The sequence below is a fragment of the Amphibalanus amphitrite genome, unplaced genomic scaffold, assembly GCF_019059575.1.
Source record: "Amphibalanus amphitrite isolate SeventyFive unplaced genomic scaffold, NRLGWU_Aamphi_draft 000011F_arrow, whole genome shotgun sequence".
Taxonomy (NCBI): Eukaryota; Metazoa; Arthropoda; class Thecostraca; order Balanomorpha; family Balanidae; genus Amphibalanus; species Amphibalanus amphitrite.
Window position 1 is genome coordinate 1379315 of NW_024881507.1, and position 22625 is coordinate 1401939.

General features: G+C 47.9%; 2 protein-coding genes and 1 long non-coding RNA gene across 4 annotated transcripts; 2 read left to right on the forward strand and 1 right to left on the reverse strand.

Moving 5' to 3' along the window:
• Positions 1 to 558: 558 nt before the first annotated feature.
• On the forward strand, positions 559 to 2959 carry LOC122382220. The gene is made up of 2 exons (XM_043367279.1): positions 559 to 925; positions 2540 to 2959. Exons 1-2 carry the CDS (start codon positions 722 to 724, stop codon positions 2909 to 2911), a joined length of 576 nt encoding a protein of 191 aa, XP_043223214.1. The 5' UTR covers positions 559 to 721; the 3' UTR covers positions 2912 to 2959.
• LOC122382225 lies at positions 936 to 2273 on the forward strand. The gene is made up of 2 exons (XR_006256641.1): positions 936 to 1173; positions 1451 to 2273. It is a non-coding gene; the product is annotated as an uncharacterized LOC122382225 (long non-coding RNA).
• A 242-nt stretch (positions 2960 to 3201) lies between the features above and the next one.
• LOC122382210 (TATA-binding protein-associated factor 2N-like) lies at positions 3202 to 20871 on the reverse strand. Of its 2 annotated transcripts, none has more exons than XM_043367265.1 (5): positions 20525 to 20871; positions 6538 to 6667; positions 5971 to 6135; positions 4817 to 5174; positions 3202 to 4441 (listed from the first exon to the last, which is right to left on the reverse strand). In XM_043367265.1, exons 1-5 carry the CDS (start codon positions 20739 to 20741, stop codon positions 3965 to 3967), a joined length of 1347 nt encoding a protein of 448 aa, XP_043223200.1. In that variant the 5' UTR covers positions 20742 to 20871; the 3' UTR covers positions 3202 to 3964. The 2 variants fall into 2 exon arrangements, with proteins under 2 accessions (XP_043223200.1, XP_043223192.1); XM_043367257.1 differs by having other exon boundaries at positions 4817 to 5177.
• Positions 20872 to 22625: the final 1754 nt, after the last annotated feature.

The window sequence follows — 22625 nt, forward strand, 5'->3', positions numbered from 1 at the left end:
TTAGGCTTCCCATATTCCAAACACAAACTTTCAAATATGTGACGTCACAGCCCAAAATTACCTCCTTCCCCAGGCCACAATACTGTCATAAAGCTGATTCTTTTTACTCTGTAGGCACTACAACAAAGTTCAGACCAAGTTTTCAGCGATTTTTCAACGAACAAACCCATTTAAATCAGAATGACTAAACGAGGTGACGTCACACTAACGGTCGCTCCACTGTTGAAGATAGGGCCTTGTACAAGGCCCATTTTCAAATGAAGGGAACGAATTTCTTCAACACCAAGAGGCCGCGGGGGTTGCAACCTAGATAGATATTGGTTTCTGAACCTCGCCGCAAACTTGGCTATCTCAACTCAAACCCCATGTTAAAGGTGGGATAGTCCCTTTAAAGAATAATTTTTTTCTGGTACAATAAATGCATTAAAGCCATACCTTTACAAATCAAAGATCCCACAAGTTGCAAGCAGCGTGATGACACGTCATAAATCAATGCATAAGCAAAGCCGCACGATAACGGCAAAAGCGGATACATGAGTGCTCGCATTCAAGACGATCGATCGAAAAAAAAAATCATCAAACGACCGAAAACCAAGTCGATCTGAGCCAACTTTATGAAAATTGAGACAGAGAAGGAATTGTAAATCATAATTTAATTCTAAGCTTAATTAAGCTGCCGTCTTACCTCGCTACTTGTGGGTTGGCTAGTCGTCTCCCTGCGATGACGTTCGTCCGAGTCAAGATCGGCGAGTTTGAGGTGATTGCCAACGCCGACTGTTACGCCGCCATGCTGCTCGATTGGCTGCGGCAGCGGGTGGGCGATGTGCTCGGCGGCGGCCCCCTCGAGGGAGCGCTCGACCTCTGTGACGAGACCGGCGGGCCGCGCCTGCTCTGGGCTCTGCCGCCGCGGGTGAACACGCTCCAGGGCCCAGTTTCACCAAGCTCTGTTTGGGGTAGTTTCGGCGAAACTACCCCAAACCAGTTTCACCAAATGGGGTAGGTTCTGATTGGCCACTTCCAAACTACCCCATGGGGTAGTTTTTATTTTACCCCAAATTTGCCATGCAAACAGATGCTCACGGTCCGTGAGCATCTGAACAAGCCAATCAATCAGCTGTTTGCCGGCAATTCTACCCCAAATATCCGACCAAAATTACGGCTGACATTCGTGGGGTAATCTGTGAATATGATACGAATTGTGAGCAACAATTGACAGTAAAATAGTAATAAGAACATATTTTATTGAAGTCCAATCACCTGTCATGTTTGAGTATGCATTATTCATAGCATAGATACTTCAAGTTTCATCCAAATATTTTACTGCATGTAGCCTGCACCACCTATGCTTGTGATCTGCATTGCAACACCCAAAAGAAGCATTATAGATGTCGCCGATAGCTGAATGCCAGGATTTTTACTTTTTTAACTATTAAAGGTTTTCCTTCAACAGTGACCTTGAATACCGGATGAGGAAGCCTTGAAATATAAACAATAAAAATGCACATTCTTCACGGTGGTTATCTACATGCTGACGATGTGTCTTGTTGAAATGATCATAGTACTTCAACTTGTGTGATCTATTCAAATTATCATTCGAGGTATCTATATGCCTTACGGTCAATGTGCAAATATCCAGCAAATGTCAAGACGCTAACAACTGAAATAAAAATAAAAATGCCGTACCTAAATCAGCAAGAGAATGTCGTGCATACCTAGGTAATTCTCATTAGAAATAAAAAGCAAATGGTGCAAGTAATGCGTAATAAGCAGTTGTTAAAAATACCAGGCCAAGTGGATTCGATACTTTCCATATCTATTTTTTTATTTTTGTCGCTGTTGTGCATATCTCAATAAAGTTGCGTTAAATGGGCCGTGCATCTGTAGGTACTGTATGTATTTTGTAATGCACATTAGAAATAAAAGCATCTGGTGCAAAAGATTCGTAGTTAAAAGTCGCCAAAAATACCAAGCAAGGTGTATTCGATACTAGTAAAACATGCACTAATTTACTGAAACATTCTAATTATAAAACACTAGGTAAACATCTAATCTAATCTAAATCATCTAATTTAAACCACGGTGACTATAAATAATTTAAACATCTAATATAAACATCAAATTTACTAAAACACTAATTAATTTTAAAACATTCGATACTATTCGATAATAAAACATGCCATTGTTCTGTAACCTATCCATCAAGATTCGCGGTTGTGCATTGCCATTCCTTTCTCAATAAAGTTGTGAATCTTGGAAACTGAGGTGCCATTGTGCCATCGTTACCAAGGTGATTGGTAGACAAATACAAGAAGCCAAATCAAATGTGTTCTTCATTTCACGCCGTCGTGAAATGAAATTCTCGACCAATCAAAACGTTCCGTTGTTTTGCTGATGCTGCTTGCTTAGCAAACATTCACAAGAGACGCCGAAACTACCCCATGGGGGTAGTTTGAGCTGGTGAAACTGGATTTTACCCCATGGGGCAGAATGGAAATCTACCCCATGCCGAAATTACCCCACTTGGTGAAACTGGGCCCAGGTGCTGACGCCCCGCGCCGTCTACTACCTGGTGGTGCGCCGGCAGCCGGGCGCCGTCTTCAAACTGGTGCGGCCCATCGGGCGGCCGGAGCTGCTGCGCGCCGTGCACGACCGACTGAAGCGGGCCGTCTCGGCCTGGGGCCGCGCCAGGGCCAAACTGGCCGCCGACGTCTCTCAGGAGCAGCTGGTCGAGACCGTCAACCAGTGCATCTCGCAGCAGGCGACCCGGAACCAGCGGCGGTCGGCGCGGCCCCAGCACTCGGCCGACAAGTGGCACAAGCTGAGGGACAAGGTCGAACATGAGATAGCTGCCACCGACAACCACCTCACAGACGGCCATCTGCGAGCGAGGATGGCGCACCTGAAAGTCTGAGAAATTGCGCAGCGCCGGCACACCAAACCATTAGTCGTATTGAGCTTCATTGCATGAAGATGTAAAATGTACGAACACCTCGCACAACTGTAAAAACCATCAGCCGCTATACGAATGAACTGAAATGTTTTGCGCAATACATGTGTTTGAAGTTTGAACGTCCCTTGTCTCGTAATATACTGAGTCTGACTACCGGTAAGGGATCAGGAAACATTCAATGCTTTAAAATGTTTCGGTGTAATATCCACCACCACCGCCTCAAAGCGGTAATCGCCCAAGCGCAAAGAATGTTTGCCTCACCATTTGAAACTGTATTGTACGATTGATGTTACACAATACAAAATTGGCTTGACGTTACTCCCACCGTCATTAAATACATACAAAACAAACAAGCGAATAGATGACAATGATCCGTCTCGTGATTAATTTCCAATTTCGGAGGAGGCAGCGAGACCCGGCCGACTCGGTGTGCCGATCAGCGGGCACGTTCGGCGACCGTCCCGGCCGAGGGGCGCCGTGCACGCAGCGCCCGGCGCCCCGGCCGGTCAGTCGCCGACCATCCGAGCTCAGCCGAGTCGCGCACGCACCACCGACACGAGGCAATCGCGCCCCGCGGTCGAGCGAGTCACGTCCTGAAAGGGGCGCCGGCCGGGCGACCGAGCGCGACCCGGTGAGGCTGGGACCGGCCCGGCGGCCCGACCGCGCGCGCTGAGCGGCGACTGCTTTCGGTACAGCCACAGCCTGGTTGGTAGCCGCCGAGACTGCGAGGGTGAGACGGGCCCTCGCCTGAACTGAGCGCGCCCACTGCGAGGCCGGCCCGTGCACCCCCCCGCTCCCGCTGGCAGCACTGCTCCGTCATTGTCCGTCCGCGCCGCCGCGGCGGTCGCGTCCAGCCAAATACCATCTACCTCTCCACCAGTCTCAGTCACGCTATTGACATAGCTCCGGAGTAGCTCCGGATCGACAGACCTCTGCTGTCGGCGGGCGGCCGGCCGGCGGCTGCTCGTGCCTGGCGCGGTCCGGCCGCCCGCTCTGCCGGCCAGTGCCGGCTCTCTAGCCCAGCGACGGGAAGTCCTTCTCGTCGTCAACCTTCGGGGCGTGCTGCTGGCGCGGGGCGCCGCCGCGCGAGCCGCGGTACCCGCCGCCGCGGTAGCCGCCGTCTTCGCCTCCGCGGTAGCCGCCGCCACCGCGGTAGCCTCCCTCCTCGCCTCCGCGGTAACCGCCGCGGTAACCACCCTCCTCGCCGCCACGGTAGCCGCCGCGGTAGCCACCCTCTTCTCCCTCGGCGCCGCCACGGCCGCGGCCGCGGTAGCCGCCACGAGAGCCCTCCTCTCCGCCGCCGCGGCCCCGGCCGCGATAGCCGCCCTCCTCGCCGCGGCCCCGGCCCCGGTACCCGCCGCGGAACCCGCCGTCCTCGCCGCCGCGTCCCCGGCCGCGGCCGCCGCCGCGCCGGCTGTCAGAGAACGTGAACTGGATGTCCTCGACGATACGCTTGGGGCGTCCGTGGCGCACGTCGTGCTCCTCTTCGTCCTGTCGGGGGGAGAGAGCGGTCAGTATCGGGGGAGAGTGGGGTTAGGGTTGGGAGGAAGTTAGCGGTTAGGGTTGGGAGGGAGTAGAGATACAGTCGGGGGTGGGAGGAAGTAAGCGGTAAGGGGTTGAGTCACACACAATAAATAGCGATCCCAGCGAATACGGAAAACAGCAACCCTATTCCAATCGCACTCACAGACAGTAACTCGTCCATCCAACTACCGTCCACACTGAAAACACAACGCAATAATATTCCACTCGGTCTGCAAACCCATGAGTTAGGAATAAGGATATCAGCATTAAGCAGTGCCAACTATCACCGTCCTCCCAACTCTGCCTCGCGCTTCCTCCCTCGCTCTGCCCCCTCCCGCTCACCGAGTCCTCCTCCTCTTCCTCATCGCTCTCCTCGTCATCGTCGCGCTTCTTCTTCAGCTCGAACGTGTTCTTCCACTGGGAGGCGTTCTCGCCCTCGCCGGCGCGGCGCAGGTTGAACTGCGGCTTGGAGCGCGGCTCCTGCTGCTTCTTCCACTCGTCCAGGGTGAGCTCCTGCGGTCCCTCGGGCTCGGCCGGCGCCTGCTCGCCCTCCTCGGCCGGCGCCGGCTCGGCAGCCGGCTCCGCCTCCGTGGCAGACTCGTCCAGGCTGGTCGGCTCCAGCGAGGCGGCGATCTCGTCCTCGACGGTGCCCCAGTTGCCACGGCCGCTGCCGTCGCGCTTGTCGACCGCCTTCACCCCGCTGCTGAGAGCAGACGGCCGCCGGCACAGTCAGTCGCGGAGGGGCACAGACGGGGGAGACCACAGTAGTAATACAGCATAGACGGCGGCCGGTACAGTCAGTCGCGAAGGGGCACAGACGGGGGAGACCACAGTAGTAATACAGTATTACAGCACAGACAGCGGCCGGTTAACAGTCAGTCGCGGGGGAGGCAGACGCAGGGGCGCGTACAGCACCCAATAGACGGTGGCGGAGGATGGACGGTTACGGTAGTACAGTACAGACGGCGGCGGTAGTCGGGCATAAACCTTGGTGACGGTACACACCACACCCAGTCGCGGATATACAGGCGCGGGTACGGGTGAAAGGGGCCCACTCAGCGCTTGTGGGGTAGGAGTAAATTAAGCACGGAGTGACTCATTCGGCAGCTATTGCGCAAACAACAAATAGTAAATGCAAACAATTCGACTTATCTGGCCATGAACTTTGCTACGATGTAACGTTAACTAAACACTGAAGAGCTGCAGCGCTGCTTCTCCTGAACAAACACGGCTATCAGATGGCTAAGCCGAAACATTTTATCCAGGCAAACAGACAGCCAGAGTACACCAGCGTGTTTGTGAGGACATTCAGCCGAACACGTCTGTATGTGGGTGGTGTAAACGCAGATAAGCCGGTAGCCCGGTGCCTACAGGGACTCGCAGCGGACGGTGAGCGCTCGTAAGAGTGGGATGCAGGGTGCAGAGCGTGGCAGCGGTGAGGGGCCATGCTGGGCGGGCAGGCGGCAGGTCATGCGGCGGGGCAGGGGGTGCATCACCTGCGGTCCGAGCCCGATTGCCGGTCGAACTCGCGCTTGCCGCGGAAGTCGGAGCCGCCGCCGCGTCCCCGGCCGCGACCGCGACCTCCGAATCCGCCGCGCCCCCGACCCCGACCGCGCTCGGCGCCGTCCGCCGGGTGGCCGAACCGCGGCGCGCCGCCTTCCCTGCAGGGTGGAACAGCTCCGGTCAGGGGAGAGGGCAGGACATCCAATTAGACTGCCTTCTCCAGTCAGGAGAGGACAGCCTCAGTAGGTGGTGCCCTCCGGTCAGTGAAGGACAGCACATTCACACGGGTAGTCCGGAGCAAACGCTCCGCATACGATCAAGACGGAACTGATGCACTCGATACATACACGATTGAACCATCAGACTATGCAAAACTGAGCATTCATGAAGTGAAAGTTAGTCAACTTCGCTGCCGTACCTTTTGATAGAAACATGGCCAAACGCTTGTATTATCGCGACATGTTATGGTAATGACAAAACCCCCAGAACCCCGATGATATAACAAATACTCGTCCCCACGACCCTTTCTCCGTTCCACAGGCGCACCCTCCCATACCCACCTGTTGTAGCTGGGGCGGTCGTCATAGTTTCTGCGATTGTTGCGTTCCTCGCGGTTCTCGGCCGGGGCTCCGAAGCCGCCGCCGCGGCCCCTGGCGGCACCACCACGGCCCGAGGCCGGCGCGCTCTCTGCTGCAAACGGTACAGAACCATCGCGTCAGATTGTATCGCACCACACTTCGGGTGTCAGGCAGGTCATTTGGCCGGCCAGCAAGATTATTAGCACCACGCAAGAATTGCTAAGTGTTTACGTACAGCTAGTGCAGCAATGAATGTCAAATGTAATGCGATTTGCATCGTGTGTTTCGTGTTTCAAGACCCAGATAGTCCGTACTCCGTAGTGTGATGTAATGCTCGTTAGTCGTTACGCGGTACCCGACCCAGTCAGCGGGCGGGTATTACCGCCCCGGCCAGCTGTGAGCCGCCGCTGCAGACTGTGCCGCGAGCGCACCCACAGCTGGCGGCGCCCCGGGAGGCGGGGGAGGGGAGGGGGAGAGACGCCGGGTCCGCCGGCGGCATGGCGGGCACGTGGAGAGCTCCGGCCGTGTCGGCGGGGTATAAATAGCTGTCGGGAGGCGCCGCCCGGCCGCGCCGGCCGTATCGGGTAGCGGCCCCGCTGCCGCCGCCCCGGACCCGGTCAGGAAGCCGTGCAGTTCCGCGAGTCACGGCTGGTGGGAGCCCAGGAGGCGATACGCCTTCAGTGCCACAACAAAACACAGCACGGCCCGACGGCAACACAGTCTAAACCAGCACCGCCAGCTATCAGGGCTGTTATCCGGTGGCAATACCCTCGTTCATGTCAGCTGGCGCCTGGCGTTCATGTCTGCACATATACCGACCAGAAGATTACCGCACGCTACCGAGATAGGCAGGGTGCTCTCCCATTGCAGATGGGGAGAGCCAAAGGAATAGCAAAGATACCATGAGTCACGCTCCTATGAGCAAACTGCACAGAGGTTAAACCCGACAAGGGTTCAATAAACTCTGGGTGAATGACGGCCATCCAAAGCACTGAACGACTCAACTGAACGACTTGTGTTTAAAGATACGGAACCAATTGCATGCCCTTTCGGTTGTAACCGACAACCGTGTCATGAATCGATGAGCAACGCCTTAATAGTCAGAAGTGTTGCTAGCCTACTATGAATAAATGAAACAATTAACAAATTACAATACGAAATTCAATTTTGGTTTACACGAATCACACAATAAAATTGGAACAAAAACAAATAGAGGCGTCAAACTATCGCTGTCCTTCCGAGCCTCGCCAAGATACAGCTCATGCAAACACGACGGCAGACGCGCCCTTTAAAAATGACGCGTCCAATAAATACACAACTGTCTAAAACGTGACGCACTGTGCTACGCTCATATGGTTAAATTGGGTCATACTCGCTGCTTAACCCTCGCCAGGCGAGGGCCTTTTCCATAACAAGGACGGCGAGGGGGGTTGGTACGACCCCCCCTCGCGATTGGCTCCTATGGCACTTAGAAACGCCAAATTTACAGGGTAGGTGTGTCCATTGAAGATCTCGCCCCTGTGAAAGTTTGGTAATTCTACGCCAATATTTAGGGGGGTTTTGGGGGGTATGAGTGCAAAAATTTTGCTAGAACATGTCAAAAGTTTTTCGCTTATAACTTTTTACCTAGTAAAGATAGAGCAAAAAATAAAAGCACCAGTGAACTCAGGACGTCCGTGCACATCGAATGATATACTTTGTTACCAATTTAAGTGAACTCTGGAATTCAGTTGCCGCTAAGCTAGTCCAATTTTCCCCTGACCTTGTACCGGTTTTTGTGACCTGGTGACCTGACCTGAAAAGACTGGGAAGGTGCAATTTTCAGGGAAGGTGCAAAAATGTTGCCCCAGAGGGTATGCCAAATTCGCTACGCGCCGCCGTTTTTACGTTATTTGCTAAAAACCTTAGGGAGGTGCATCAACCCCCCCTCGCCGGGCGAGGGTTAAACGCCTAGCCAACGCCCAAGTTGTGGAGCAGCGATAATGATACTTGAGTTAAAGGGCGTTGTAGCGTGCGTTCGGCATCCGGAAAACGTTATCCTTTGGATATTCTCGGTCGGAAAATTTTTGGTGACAACCTGCGTTCGGTATGCCTCGTTTAGGGAAGAATCATCCACGGGATAATATCCTCCACTTGAGCGTTCGGCATCACGGATGTCAGCCCCATGGACGGTCACAGTAATGTGACTTACTTTTGGTTTTCGAGCTTGCAAACACCCTTACTTATTTGCAGTAGCGGCGGAACACCTTCAATTAAGGCGGGGGTCAGTGTGGCCAAATTGGTGATGTTGCGGGGAAAGTCACCCCCCAATGAAAAGTATAATGACATCCTCAGAAATTTTAAAATTACATCATCACGACGTTTTTGTCGTGAAAGCATGCATACCTATGTAGTGTAGGAATAAAGACTAAAAATGTTCCAATGGGCGATTCGCACAGTCAAACTCGTGCTGTCGCGCTTGCAATTTTTTTTTTAATCTTTAATGACAATATTCAGAGTTTTTTTTTGTACTTTCCACCAGAACTTGACGTCAGGTATAGTTTTTCCACATTATCTGTAAAAACTGCACCTAAATTGAAGTTGAAGACGAGTTTTTTTTTAAATAGTGACATCCTCGTACGACTTTTTTATACATCCTCCCCCTAACGCTAAACCAATTTGGCCACACTGGCGGGGGTGGGGGCACTGCCGACTTTTGGTCCCATTCTTTCCATGCAACGCCCATAGGGCTAATGTTAAAATGCCAAAATCAAAGGGGGCACGGTGCCCCGGTGCCCTCCGGCACGGTGCCCCGGTGCCCTCCCCGTTCCGCCGCCTATGCTTATTTGCGATATTGCATCACACATAATACGTTATCACATTTTACAATTGATCTTTAAAAATCAAAAGTAAAAAAAAAAACATTTGATCACCACTATCAAAAATACATCCCACCTCAAACACGGAAGAAATCCAGCCGCCCCAGGTCCACAGATTCTCCCCAAGGAGGAATAATTATCGGGGAGAATTTTTTGTTATCGCGATACCGAACGTGATCCCCGATAATGCTCGCTGATACCGGATATTTCTTCCTGATTTTCCGGATGCCGAACGCACGCCTAATTGTAATAGGCATTCAACCGCAAAAGGACATCGTCAACAAATCTCATGTCAAATCGATGGCCAGTGACGCGATGGCGAGACAAGCACATGTAAATTATACATATGTGCCTAATTAGCATGCAAAACAAAGACCATACCTATAGACAAGCACATTCAATTCGCATGTCAACACATGCGAGGATTTTTCTTTAATGACTAGGCATATTGCGATGAAGCTTAGCCTATCTGCGAGCGCCAACCGGGCGATGTGCTTCCGCTGGTGCCGCGTTACAGACAAATAACAGGGGTGACCCGCAAAGTCAGCTGGAGCCTCACCCATGAGCGCCGTGCAGATGACCCTACATCTCAATAGCAGCTGAAATGGCTGCACTCAAAGTTGTGCATGTGCATGGCCTCTCCTCCATGTTAAGACGCACTGGGATGGATGCACTCAATGTAGGCATGCTGTTATGGACTGACTAGATGGGTGACCTTCAAGTCTATCAGGATCTCACTTTTCACTTGTGCAAGTGCTGTGCACATAATTGTAATTCCTCATTTGTTGTCTGAACGACATCTTATTTCTGGTACTGAAATAGTTTTGTTTCCAATATAGCTCAGGCATATGACTCATACTCTGTTATCCCTCATACTAATACCCTCGCCCACACTGTTCTTTTACGGCATCTAGCATATGGGGGGGGGGGGGGGGTCTGTTGCCTGTTCTCATCCCCAGCTGTTTGGCCTCTGGTTGAGCTATACAGCTTTGGGGCAAAAACGAGTATGTTGCAAAGGGCTACAGGGGCATTCCACGATAGATCGACCAAAATTTTATCAGATTTACACCCGACCATTTTTGATTTTGATGAAATATTGTCTACAGGGTTCTCTTATGCCCTGAAGTCAATGGTGACAACGCCAGACCCCTACGGTCAGCGGTTTAGGAGATATAGCCCCGGGCATTTTGACGAGGTCACTCTGCAGAGTGATTTTTTAGGTGCTATATCTCCTAAAGTAATGAAGGAAATGCATTAAACCTGTACATCGTTGCGATGGCGGTGAAATGGGCAATTAATTGGCCATCTCGGATTTTTAAAAAAAAATGATTTTGATTTTTAGCTGTGACGTCATCAATTTTTAAACTTTCTGGCTACCCCCCTAGTACATTAAAATTTGCCATTATTTTTGCTCAGAAATAAAGTTCCGTCAATTTCCTTTCGACTGGGAAAAAACAAAAATGGTAATCTTTCTACAAATATTTTATTTTATTTTTTGAAAATCGCACTACAAACTCTGATTTACAGAATCGGGTTATTAAGCAATATAAGACACATCTGCGAGGACCAGTTACTTCCAAAAAGAGGTTATCTGGGTTTCGGCATATAATATTCTTCTCTTTAACCCGCGCCCGGCTGGGGGTCCTGGATTTCCACGCCCTGCTGGGGGGGGGGGTGTTTGAACACCGCCCCCCCTTCTAACTCGGCTCCTGGGCCACGTAGCGATACGCGGAAGGCGGCGTTCGAAAGAGCGTCAAAAATAATGAGGAAATCACTTCGGTCAATTTTTTGGTCAGGTCAAAGGTCAGGTCACCAGAGGTCATTGAAGGCAAAATTTCGCCGATTTCCAGGTCGAATGTCGACAATTTCCAAGAAGCCAACGCATAACTCGGGAACCAATAGAGCTACAGCGCCGCGGAAAAGCGCATTCGATAGCCCTATTAACGCCCTTTCTGAGTAATTTTCTCAGATTTGACCTAACGTGAACGGTTTTGCCTGCAGGGGGCAAAAACTGCAAAAATAACCGATTTTTTCGGAAACAGTTTTCTGCAATAACTTTTGACCCAAGCCTTGTACGAGCTTACTTTTACCGGCATCGTGTTCCTCTCGTCAAGACGCATCGAATGAACTATAACTTGACCTTGAAAGGTCAACTTGAAAATTTGACCTCAGGTCAAGGTCATGACCTGACCGGAAAGGGTCATGTTGCATATCAGTCGATCCGTATCGTCGAGCTGAACACATCTAAGGCGTTTTCATCGCTCTAGCATGCCTCTATCAAAAGTTATTTGCGAAAAACTGTTAGATACCATTCGTGACCTAAGATGACCTCAGGGCATAAACAGGGGTCACGGACACCATTTTCATGTTCAGTGTGTCTAAACCACTTGTAATTCAGTATTTGGGAGTGTTTATAATGTCTTTCGTCCAAAAGAGGCGCATTTCAGTTTTCTCCCATTAACTTATAATGGGGAGGTCGCAAAATTGACCTGACCTTAGGTCATCGATATCAAAATTCTGAGATATACATTTTGTACATGCTATTGCTCTTAGCAATCGCTGAAAGTTTCAAAGCAATCGGTCACTCGGTGTAGCTATGACAGACATCGAAACTTTTTATGAGGTGAGGTCACTTCAAGTGACCTGGTGACCTGACCTTGAATGACCTTGGTCTGAAATTTTTACAACATGTGTAGAATTGATGTATGATAAGGTGTACCAAAAACGGCGGCGCTCCGCGCCGCCGTTTTTGAGATATTCGCGAAAAACCACAAGGGGGGTGTTCAAACACCCCCCCCCCCAGCAGGGCGCGGGTTAACTTCACTTTTGATAACAAAAAAAAAAGAACTTTAATATTACTTGCACAGGAGTCAATATAATGGCAAAATTATACATACTTTTGAGCTGCCACAGCTGCCTTGTTTATCAACGTAGCTCAAATGACCAACCGACAGTCGATTTGCAAAGCATATTTACGAACCGACTAATTATAAACGAACAAAATAATTGGAAGTTTCAGGAAGGCAAAAGGTGGTGTAATGTGACTAGGTATTTCATCAGCGAATCATCATTTTCAACGCTGGATGCAATGAAAGCCATAAACAACGGAGTGCATTTCTATTGCAGTTGCAATAACAGACGGCAAAGCACCAAGACAGGAACGAGATCACGGCCACACAAACACACTTTTTACTTGGAACGTTTCGTCCGAGCATGCATGCTCACGACACGACCCTCATCCGTTGAGAGTTCGTGAACTCTAAGAGATGATACAGTCACAGGTGTGCAAGTAATATTAAAGTTCTTTTTTTTTTGTTATCAAAAGTGAAGTTAAAGAGAAGAATATTATATGCCGAAACCCAGATAACCTCTTTTTGGAAGCAACTGGTCCTCGCAGATGTGTCTTATATTGCTTAATAACCCGATTCTGTAAATCAGAGTTTGTAGTGCGATTTTCAAAGAATAAAATAAAATATTTGTAGAAAGATTACCATTTTTGTTTTTTCACAGTCGAAAGGAAATTGACGGAACTTTATTTCTGAGCAAAAATAATGGCAAATTTTAATGTACTAGGGGGGTAGCCAGAAAGTTTAAAAATTGATGACGTCACAGCTAAAAATCAAAATCATTTTTTTGAAAATCCGAGATGGCCAATTAATTGCCCATTTCACCGCCATCGCAACGATGTACAGGTTTAATGCATTTCCTTCATTACTTTAGGAGATATAGCACCTCAAAAATCACTCTGCAGAGTGACCTCGTCAAAATGCCCGGGGCTATATCTCCTAAACCGCAGACCGTAGGGGCCTGGCGTTGTCACCATTGACTTCAGGGCATAAGAGAACCCTATAGACAAGATTTCATCAAAATCAAAAATGGTCGGGTGTTAGGCCTTGGTCGATCTATCGTGGAATGCCCCTACAGGAAGCTGATGATGCCCAATTTTAATGTCCTTGGCCTTCTGTTGACCTTCTAGGTGATGTCAATGACCCAGGCCAAGAGAATTAGGACATACCTTACCTTACCTTACGGTATACGGGTTGTGGGAGGCCAATTTGGCCTGTGGGGCCCGGTCTCAGCGAGCTCCCAGTGCTTATCGACAGTCAGCCTCAGGTTGGGTAAGATCGGGTTCAGGTGGGAAGGCTTTGCATGATGTCAGCCCAGTGGGCATCCAGCCTGGTCTTGAATTGGTTGACTGACGTAGCTGATACGACCGCTTGCGGGAGAGCATTCCATGGGTTAATAACACGCGTACTAAAAGAGTGTCTTCGGATGAACGTCGTGGCCCGCGGTTTCGCTAGTTTCCACTCATGGCCTCTTGTTCTTCCTGAAGTTGATCTGGTGAGCAGCTTCTCGGTGGGGACCGCCATGCCACCATGCAGAATCTGATAGACGGCTATCATATCACCCCGTTGACGTCTGTAGTATAGCGAAGGGAGCTTCAGCGCGCGCAACCTCTCTGGATACGACAGGTGTCGGACAGTTTGTACCAGGCGAGTAGCTCTTCGTTGCACCCGCTCAACCTTCTTCTGATCCAGCTTACTAAACATGCTAGACATGCTAGAGCTTTGTAAAAGTGAGGCTGTTTTTTTAGTCTGAGGGTCCTGATTACAAATTTCCTGCAAGTTTAGATCAAAGATGATGTTCTCATGCATTTGGAGTAGGTTGGGTCAGGCCAAGTCAGGTCAACCTACAGGCACCCTGCCAGCTATCACGTGAGGTGTTAACCACCAGACAGCTTGGTAACACATTGCATAGGCTCCAAATTACCTCATAAAGGCACCTGGGGGTATATGTGTAGATGAAGTACGGTTGGTAAGTTGGTAGGTTGTAGGTTTTAGGTTGGTAGGTGGTAGGTCACTATAGGTACAGTTAGGTCAGGTTAAATTATTTTTTTTTTCACCATACTTAATTTTCACATTTATCCAACTGCCTTGGCACCTGTCCTAAACCACCTATCAAACTTCTTCTTGTGTGGTCGGCTCCATCCAGTGGATGCAATGCTTAGCCTTTCATCAGTTACACTTTAACACTACGTCACTGGCGCCAGAGAATCGAGGGATGGTCATAGAGGATGGGCTTAAGGATGTCCTGCTGCTTCACTGATTTCTGCCTGCACTCTCATCCTGTACAGCAGATGAATCATCCAGCTGACCTGTGGGCCAGCTTCCAGTATTAGTTCCTCTGCGCTGTGGCTTCTCGGTAGAACTGCTCCACTTCTCTTCTGTACCTCTTCCCTTGCTTGTAGTAGCTCGATACATTCATAGAGAAAGTGCTCCAGTGTCTCAAGCCCATCTTTACATAGAGGACAGATGCCCTGTTCCTTTTTGTGTCGCCTGACTATTCCTCCCGCCACCCAGGAATGTCCAGTAAGTAGTTTGATCCTGGTGGCGGTCGCCAGTCTTCCTATTGCGCTGTATCTGCTGGCTGGCCAAAACTGGTCAGGGGGTTGTAGCAGTCCAGCTAGTGGCAACAGATGCTTCATCCAGTGTAGGCTTCTCATGCTAGACGCTACCTTCCGGTATTCCTCCTCAGTGTGGTGCTGTATAGCATGGTTCAAGGCTTTGCTCCATTTCCTTTCTTCCTGGGAAGTTGAGCCATGAATCATTTGAGTCAGAGTTGGGAGTCCTAGGTCTGCTAGCATGTCCTCCCATTGCCGAGCCAAGCTGCTCCGACGTTCCTCATTCACCGCACCGTGTAGCAGTACGTACCGGGTTAGCTCATGGTATCTTGCTGCTCCTGTGAGAAGTTTCAGAGCTTGTAAGGCCACTCTCATGATCATGATCCTGCATGGGAGTGCTCCGATCATCAGGTACACCACTGCTTTCTGTACTTTAGCAGGGAGTCCTTGCATCAAGCGATACATGCGTAGGAGCATTCCCTCCATATACATTAGGTCTGCTCTTGAGAATCTTGTTACAGCGAGACTGTAAGTCAGCACTGGTTCTGCATAGACTCGCCAGGTTGTATACAGAGTGAGTGGACTCATCCTCGTTATGTTCATACCATGGCTACAGTGTGCATACATGGCTCGCCTGGCCTTTTTCATGCCTTCTTCTATTCTTTTTCTGGTTACTCCTCTTAGGTTTAGGTTAGGTTTAGGTTTAGTCTCGTGAGCTGGTGTCAGACCAGGTCTGTTTGGTGCTCACATCATGACAAGACTTTCGGATCAGGTTGAGGAAACTGTGGCCCAGCGCAGCTTATCAAAGTTATTTTTGAAACTGTTGGTTGTTGAAGATTCAACCACTTCCTTGGGTAGCTGGTTCCACAGGTTTACTACTCGGTTTGAGAAGAACTTAAGTCTTGAAACATGTTTTGCCCTTTTCTTTACAAGCTTAAGTTCATGTCCTCTTGTTCTGCCCTGATGTGTCACCTCAAAGAACTGCTCATGATTCACTTCTACTTTTCCAGTCAGGAGCTTGTAGGTCTCAATCATGTCACCTCTACGTATCCTGTCCTCGATACTGGATAGTTTTAATGTACGGAGGCGATCCTCATACGACATATTTCTAATTGCCTTTACCAGTTTGGTTGCCCGTCTTTGCACCCGTTCCAGAGTCTTCATATCCTGGACAGTGTGTGGACCCACTGCCTGGATGCAGTATTCGAGATGGGGACGAACATAAGTGGTAAACAGTGACTTGAAATTTTTCACATCGATCCTGTCAAACGCATTCCTCAGGAGACGGAGGGCTGTCATTCCTCTGTTGGCTGCCCATTGACAGTGTCTACTTGGCTTTAAGTCATTTGAGACAAAGACTCCAAGGTCCTTCTCTATTTCGGTCTCTTGAAGCTTTACGACGGTGTCATTGGCGTCCTTCATAAAGTAGTCTGTCCTTAAATTGTCCGTTCCACAGTGCATTATCTTGCATTTTCCAGGATTGAGTTTCAAGAGCCAATCCTTTGACCAATCACTCAGTACATTCAGGTCTTCTTGCAGCCTGAGAGGATCATGACTGTCTTGTAAAGTACTGTAAATCTTTATGTCATCAGCAAACATCTTTACTTTACTCTTCAACAGGCTCGGTATTTCATTTACATAGACGAGAAACAGGATTGGGCCCAGTACTGAGCCCTGGGGGACTCCGCTGGTCACTTGACCCCAGTCAGAAGCCCCTTTTCCCACTACTACTTGTTGTTCTCGTCCATGTAGGAAGTCACTGATCCAGTTGAGTATACTTCCCTGAACTCCATAACTGTACAACTTGGCTGCGAGTCTTCTGTGTGGAACACTATCGAATGCTTTCTGGAAATCCAAGTAGAGTATATCCAGCCCGAGTCCTTCATCTATTCCTCTTGTCCATTCTTCAAGCACCTCCAGCAAATTTGACTGACATGACTTGCCTTTCCTGAAACCATGCTGATGATTTGACAATAGATCTTTTTCTTCGAAGTGACGCATTAACACCTGTTTAACAATTTTCTCCATAACCTTACACACCTGTGAGGTGAGACTTACGGGTCTGTAGTTTCCCGGCTCACTTTTTGATCCCTTCTTATATATTGGCACTACTCTTGCTCTTTTCCATTCTTGTGGGAGGCGTCCTTCTTCTAGGGTCTTGTTGAATAGCCTGGCAAGAGGTAGTGCCAGCTCATCTGCACATTTCTTAAGTATAATGCTTGGGATACCATCCGGTCCGGCTGATTTGTTCGTATTTTGTCTTTCAAGCTCTTTCTTTACCATTATCTCAGTCACTTCAATATTTTCTATGGTATTATCTGCATCCACCCTGGCAGGACATAGTGGAATTGCATCTCCAGGTTCTGTTACAAACACTGATGTAAAGTATTTTTGAAGAACATCTGCTGTTTCCTTCTCGGTTTCAGTAAGTCCCCTTTCACTTTTTAGTGCTTGTATTACAGGTCTTGTTGTATGCTGCATGCGAATATACTTGTGCAGTTTCTTGGGGTCTTCTTTGATGCTGCTTAGCAATGATCTTTCATATTTATACCTTGTCTCTCTTATCAAGGTCGTTGTCTTATTCCTCTGTGTGGCATACCTCTTATAGTCCTCCTCTGATCTTGTTTCACAATATTTCTTGAATGTTTTGTGCTTGAGTTTGATTGACTTGATTATCTGCTTGCTCCACCATGGTGCTGTCTTTCTGTTGGTTCTCTTTTTGTGCAATGGTACATTTGCCTTCAGGCTTGTCTCTAGTGCATTTTTAATACCGCTCCACATGATTTCTACCCCAGCAGATTCCAGAAATCCCCAGTCTACTTCTCTTAATGACTCCTTAATTTTCTCAAAGTTAGCTTTGGCAAAGTTCCGTTTGGTACAAGTTTCAAATGTCTTGTCTGCATCAGAAAATTGGTAGTTCCAAGTCAGAACCGCGTGGTCACTTTTTCCAAGTGGATCTTCTGTGTTAACTATATCAATTGCATTTGAGTCATTTGTGAAAACTAAATCTAGTCTGGATGGAACCTGACCCATTCTGAAGCGTGTAGGGCCACTGACATGTTGACATAAGTACAAGTCATTCATGGTTCTCATGAACTGGGATTGGTCAGAGTCATCTGGGCCTTCCACCGTCCCATTTTCCCAATCTATGTGAGCGAAGTTAAAGTCTCCCAGAATCATTACTTTCTTGGCATGTACTTGAGGAACAGCCTTCAACGTCTCCAAAAGTTTTTCATTATCTTCATGGGTATTACTCGGGGACCTGTAAATTAGCCCGACAAGTAGGTTATCATGCTTGCCCAATCTGATGGTGCACCAGACAGCTTCAACATCTCCATGCTTTGTTTCACTAAGTTCCTTACACTCTTGGACTTCCCAACTCTCCTTAACCAAGATCATCACACCTCCTCCTTTCTGTAATCCTTTTCTGTTTTTGCGGAACGCTTCATGGTAACCTGGAAAGGCTATATCTTCTTTTTGCCAGATTTCTGTTATGCCAACAATGTCAGGCTTTGCACTGTCAATTTTCACCCTCAGCTCACCCAGCTTATTCCTTAAACTGTTTGCATTTGTATACATGCATGATAGGTGACCTGTTTTCCTACTTGAGTTAATACCTGTCCCGAGGGACAACCTTTCCCCGAAAGATTCGATGAGTTTCTCTTCCTTTCTCTGCCAGTTCTTCCCTTAGTTTTCTCTGTATTTCCCTTTCTTCTGGGGTCTGGTCTCGTGAGAGATAAATGTTGCTGAAGCCAACTTTAGACAGATCCCATCTTTTCCTCATAAGGGCTTCAACCTCTTCCTTCTTCTTCAGGCCCACAAGCATTAGCCTCGGTCTTGGTTCTGCAGCTCCATCCTCCGAGATCTTCTTCTTTCCCAACCTGTAAACCTTTTCGATCTCCATCTGCACATTGTCACCCAGGAGAGCTTCCACTATGTTGTGGAAACTATCTGAGTCATATTTCTTCCGCTCTGACGGCTCTTTTGCCTGACTCTCGGGTACATTGTGGATAATCAAGTTCAACTCCCTGCCTTCTTTATCTTCCTTCTTTTCTACAATTCTTTTGAGCTCTTGCGTGCTCTTTTGTAGCTCTAGCTGAATCTTTGGCATTGACTGCACAATTTCACTGTGCTCTTTGAGAGCCTTCTCAACCCCAACCTTTTGGTCACTGAGCTTCGATGTTACTATCTTTTCTACTGAGCTGATTTTTTCCTCTACCATCTTGCTTCGCTCTACTTCCGAACTGACAGTCTCTAGGACTCCCATGATTTTTCCCTCCATCTTTTCGATCTTTGCTTCAATTTTTTTGCTCATTTTCAGAGTGTCCATGAAGTTTGGCCTGCAGTTTTCACATAGCCAAATGAAGTCGTAGTTTGTCAGAGCTAGAAAAGCCTCTACTGTTAGCCCCTGGCACTTTGGATGATACCATTCCTCACAGAGGTCACAACTCACTGAGTCCTCCCCATCCATGATAATAACCCCACATACCTTTTTTCCGCCCTTGCAGACAAACTTCGTTGGCTTTACCTTTGGCGCCTTCCCTCTTTGCACTCCCACTTCACTGTCTTGCTTTTCTTGATTTTCCTTCTCATCTTGCTTCAATTGTGACGCAGTGGAGCCAGTCCTGGCTCGCGTAGCCTTTGCACTAGACATGTTTACAGAAGTAAATCTGCCTCTATGTTTGGTCTTAGATTTGTCTCTACTGTTTCAATATTGATAAACTGATCTCAAAATTCAAAATTTTGTGAACCTTTTTATAGTTTCAATACTTCATCATTCTGTCAATACACTTCTTGCTAAATACTTCTCAGTACTTGGTGTTCAACACTGCTACTGGGACCACAGCGTGGCGAATTCGGCGCACGTCCGGACTGGGCGAGGAGGGGAGAGGAAGTGAGGAAGTCTTGGTGCCATGATTATCCCCAGGTGGGTGTACTGTTCTGTTGCTTCAATCACTTCGTTTCCTAGTCGCCAAGTAGTGTCATGTGCTCTTTTCCCATAAACCAATACCTTGCATTTTGTTACATTGTATCTATATCGCCAGAGACAGCACATATGCAGTTTTTCAGATTGATGTGACATAAGTGCATGTAGGTATGGCCTTAACTTTTGAATTCATTTTAAAAGAGATAAAACACAAAAACGTTTTGCATTTATTGCTTAGTCATGGGTGTTAGAGTGCGGTGTTAGAGTGTGTAACCATTTTAAAATGAATTCAAAATGAAAAGTTAAGGCCATACATGCACTTATATGTCACATCTGTCATTTGATAATCCTCAACATTTTCAGATTGAGTTAGCATGGTAATTGCTATGGACTAATGATACCTTTGAGCATTCAATAGCACTTTGAAACTAATTAATCACATTGCAAACACAATGTTACATTGCATGCTTTCACCGAGGCATTTGCAGGGACAACAGCAAAACAGGGCGCCTGGGGCGATTTGATCAAGGCTCTTGAAATTCTCTCGCACAAACCATGTGACAATCACTGTGTGGTGTAGAGGCCAGATGGCATTGAGAAGGGGAAAACTTAAAATAATAGTTTATTCTTAAAAACAAAACTTTATAATTAATTATCGTATAAAAATAAAAAACTTCGTGCAAATTTCATGGGAACGGTCGGTTATCATGTGACTCATATGCCCTCCGGCCTCAGACGCCCGGTTTTCAGATTCCACCATGACTAGCATCTCGTACAACCCACCTGATCTGACACTCTTCTCAGGAACCTTCTCTTTTACAGCCACCTTCTTAGTTGTCTTGGTCCCTGTGCTCTTTCCAGTTTTGTTCTCCTTTCCTGAAGCCTTGGCCTTCTTCTCGGTCTCCTTCTTGGCATTCGCCAATGCCTCGAAAGGATCCGACTCATCGTCGAGGAATAGTGAATATTTGTTTTCAACTCCTATACCGTAGGAGTTCTCCATTGTTCCTCACCGTCCTCTTTACGAGGATTTCAGGTAAATATAAATGGCACTAAGGCCGCTACCGAATCCGATCCATGCAATATGGCGCGGCACGAGCAAATGGACGTCACCCACGTGCGGCGAACATTTCCTACCAAATGGTTTTTAGCATAATTTGATTCCAGATAAACTGCGAAGTGCGCTGCCCAAAAAAGTTTGAAATAATTTTTAAAGAAAAATTGAATAAATATTATGCTTAAACAAGCTAAGAATTTTTTTATCAGATTGTGAATAACGATAACTGAAAGTCTGTTGCTCATTTACTTCAATAATGAACCGAAACATCTTTCCAATGAATAATCCTATGCAGTAGGCAATAAACGCTAATTTTTGACGGTGTATAAATTATTTTTTGGGTATTTTTAGCTTTTAATGTGATGATAACTGCAAATTGACGAGAATATATTATTGTTTAGATAACCCAGCGGCGCTGTAAAGTTTATTTTGCCAGATTGTACTTCCATTTCATACTATGCTTTACACTAGTTCTAGTTCAATATTATCCCATTTTCCCGCCATTTCATAGGACAATTCACGAGCCGAGGGGACTAGTGTGTGAAATGGGCAGTGGGCACTTTCATTATTTGCTGACGCTCATTGAAAGGGGTTGTGCTTATTTCTTGCATAATACCTGAGATGACAAAATCGCTGCCGTGACAGCGCACTTCCGCACATGGGCAAGCTGCAGGGCCGCCGCACAAGTAGGTAGGTACCTAACCAATCAGTCGTTTGATCGCGCGCACCCACTTAGCAAACTTCTCTGATAAAACATCTGCACCGAATGACAAATAGCAAATGAAAATAGTGTGGTAAAATCGGTAGCCTTCGACCAGTCCACGGCAATGCTTCCATAGTCCAATCAAGCATCACCTACGCGACCAGAGCGCCCTACGCCTCAGCGACAAGATAAGAACTTTATAGATGACGCCACTAGTATCTTCATCTGCCGTGAGTGCTTCGCACTGCCTGACCTGACTGATGTCAGCCAGAGCGAAGACTTCGCATCGTGTGTAAGTAAGAATCAACAATTGGCAATCTGATCCTAGCTGCATTGTGGTCTCAACTCTCAAGGTGCGATTCATGGATGTGGTGCGATAGCCGCGGAGTGCTCAGTGCTGGACATTAGAATAGCCAACAACAATGCCAAACAGGAAGATAATATAATAAGTAATTTCTATTATCAAAATTTATTAGTAATTAGTAAAAGAAGAATGTAGTAATTTTACACTGGCTGAAGTGGCTATAATGACTGATAACACTCTCCTAGAGATCCTAGACAATGCAATCGTCTGTCGTTTGAGCAATTAGTGTGATGCTAAAAGCCGTCAAATGAACTGGACTCCGCTTTGACAGGACAGCGCCCGAAGTGGCGGCGAGCTGGCGACCCAGTCCCGACTGACTGAATGGCATTATGTCACGTGAACGTCGAACTCCGGAGATCAGATTCACGGATTCAGCCGCTAGGCGATGAGGTAACCGTGAGTACCTACTGAGGTATGTACGATCGTACGGCCTGGAACCGTCAGCCGGGTGAGTTATTTCGTGTGAGCCAAGTTTATGGGAATGTGTATTCGTACCTATAGGCAAGTATGGCAGTGTGCGTCATGCCCATGTACCCAATCTCATCATTTATGATGTAGACACTTCACGGTGACTATAAAGTATAAATAGTAGACTTTAAGACTAGCATGCTAGATACCTAAGGAGCTTTGCTTTCTACGCCCTTTTTCCTAAAACGTTACCATGGACGCGATTGGCATTCACTAGAGCTCGGAAAAAAACAAAGGCTGCACTCAGGCTCAGCCATCTGCGGACAGACCTGTTTTGCCGCAGTGGTATGCTGCA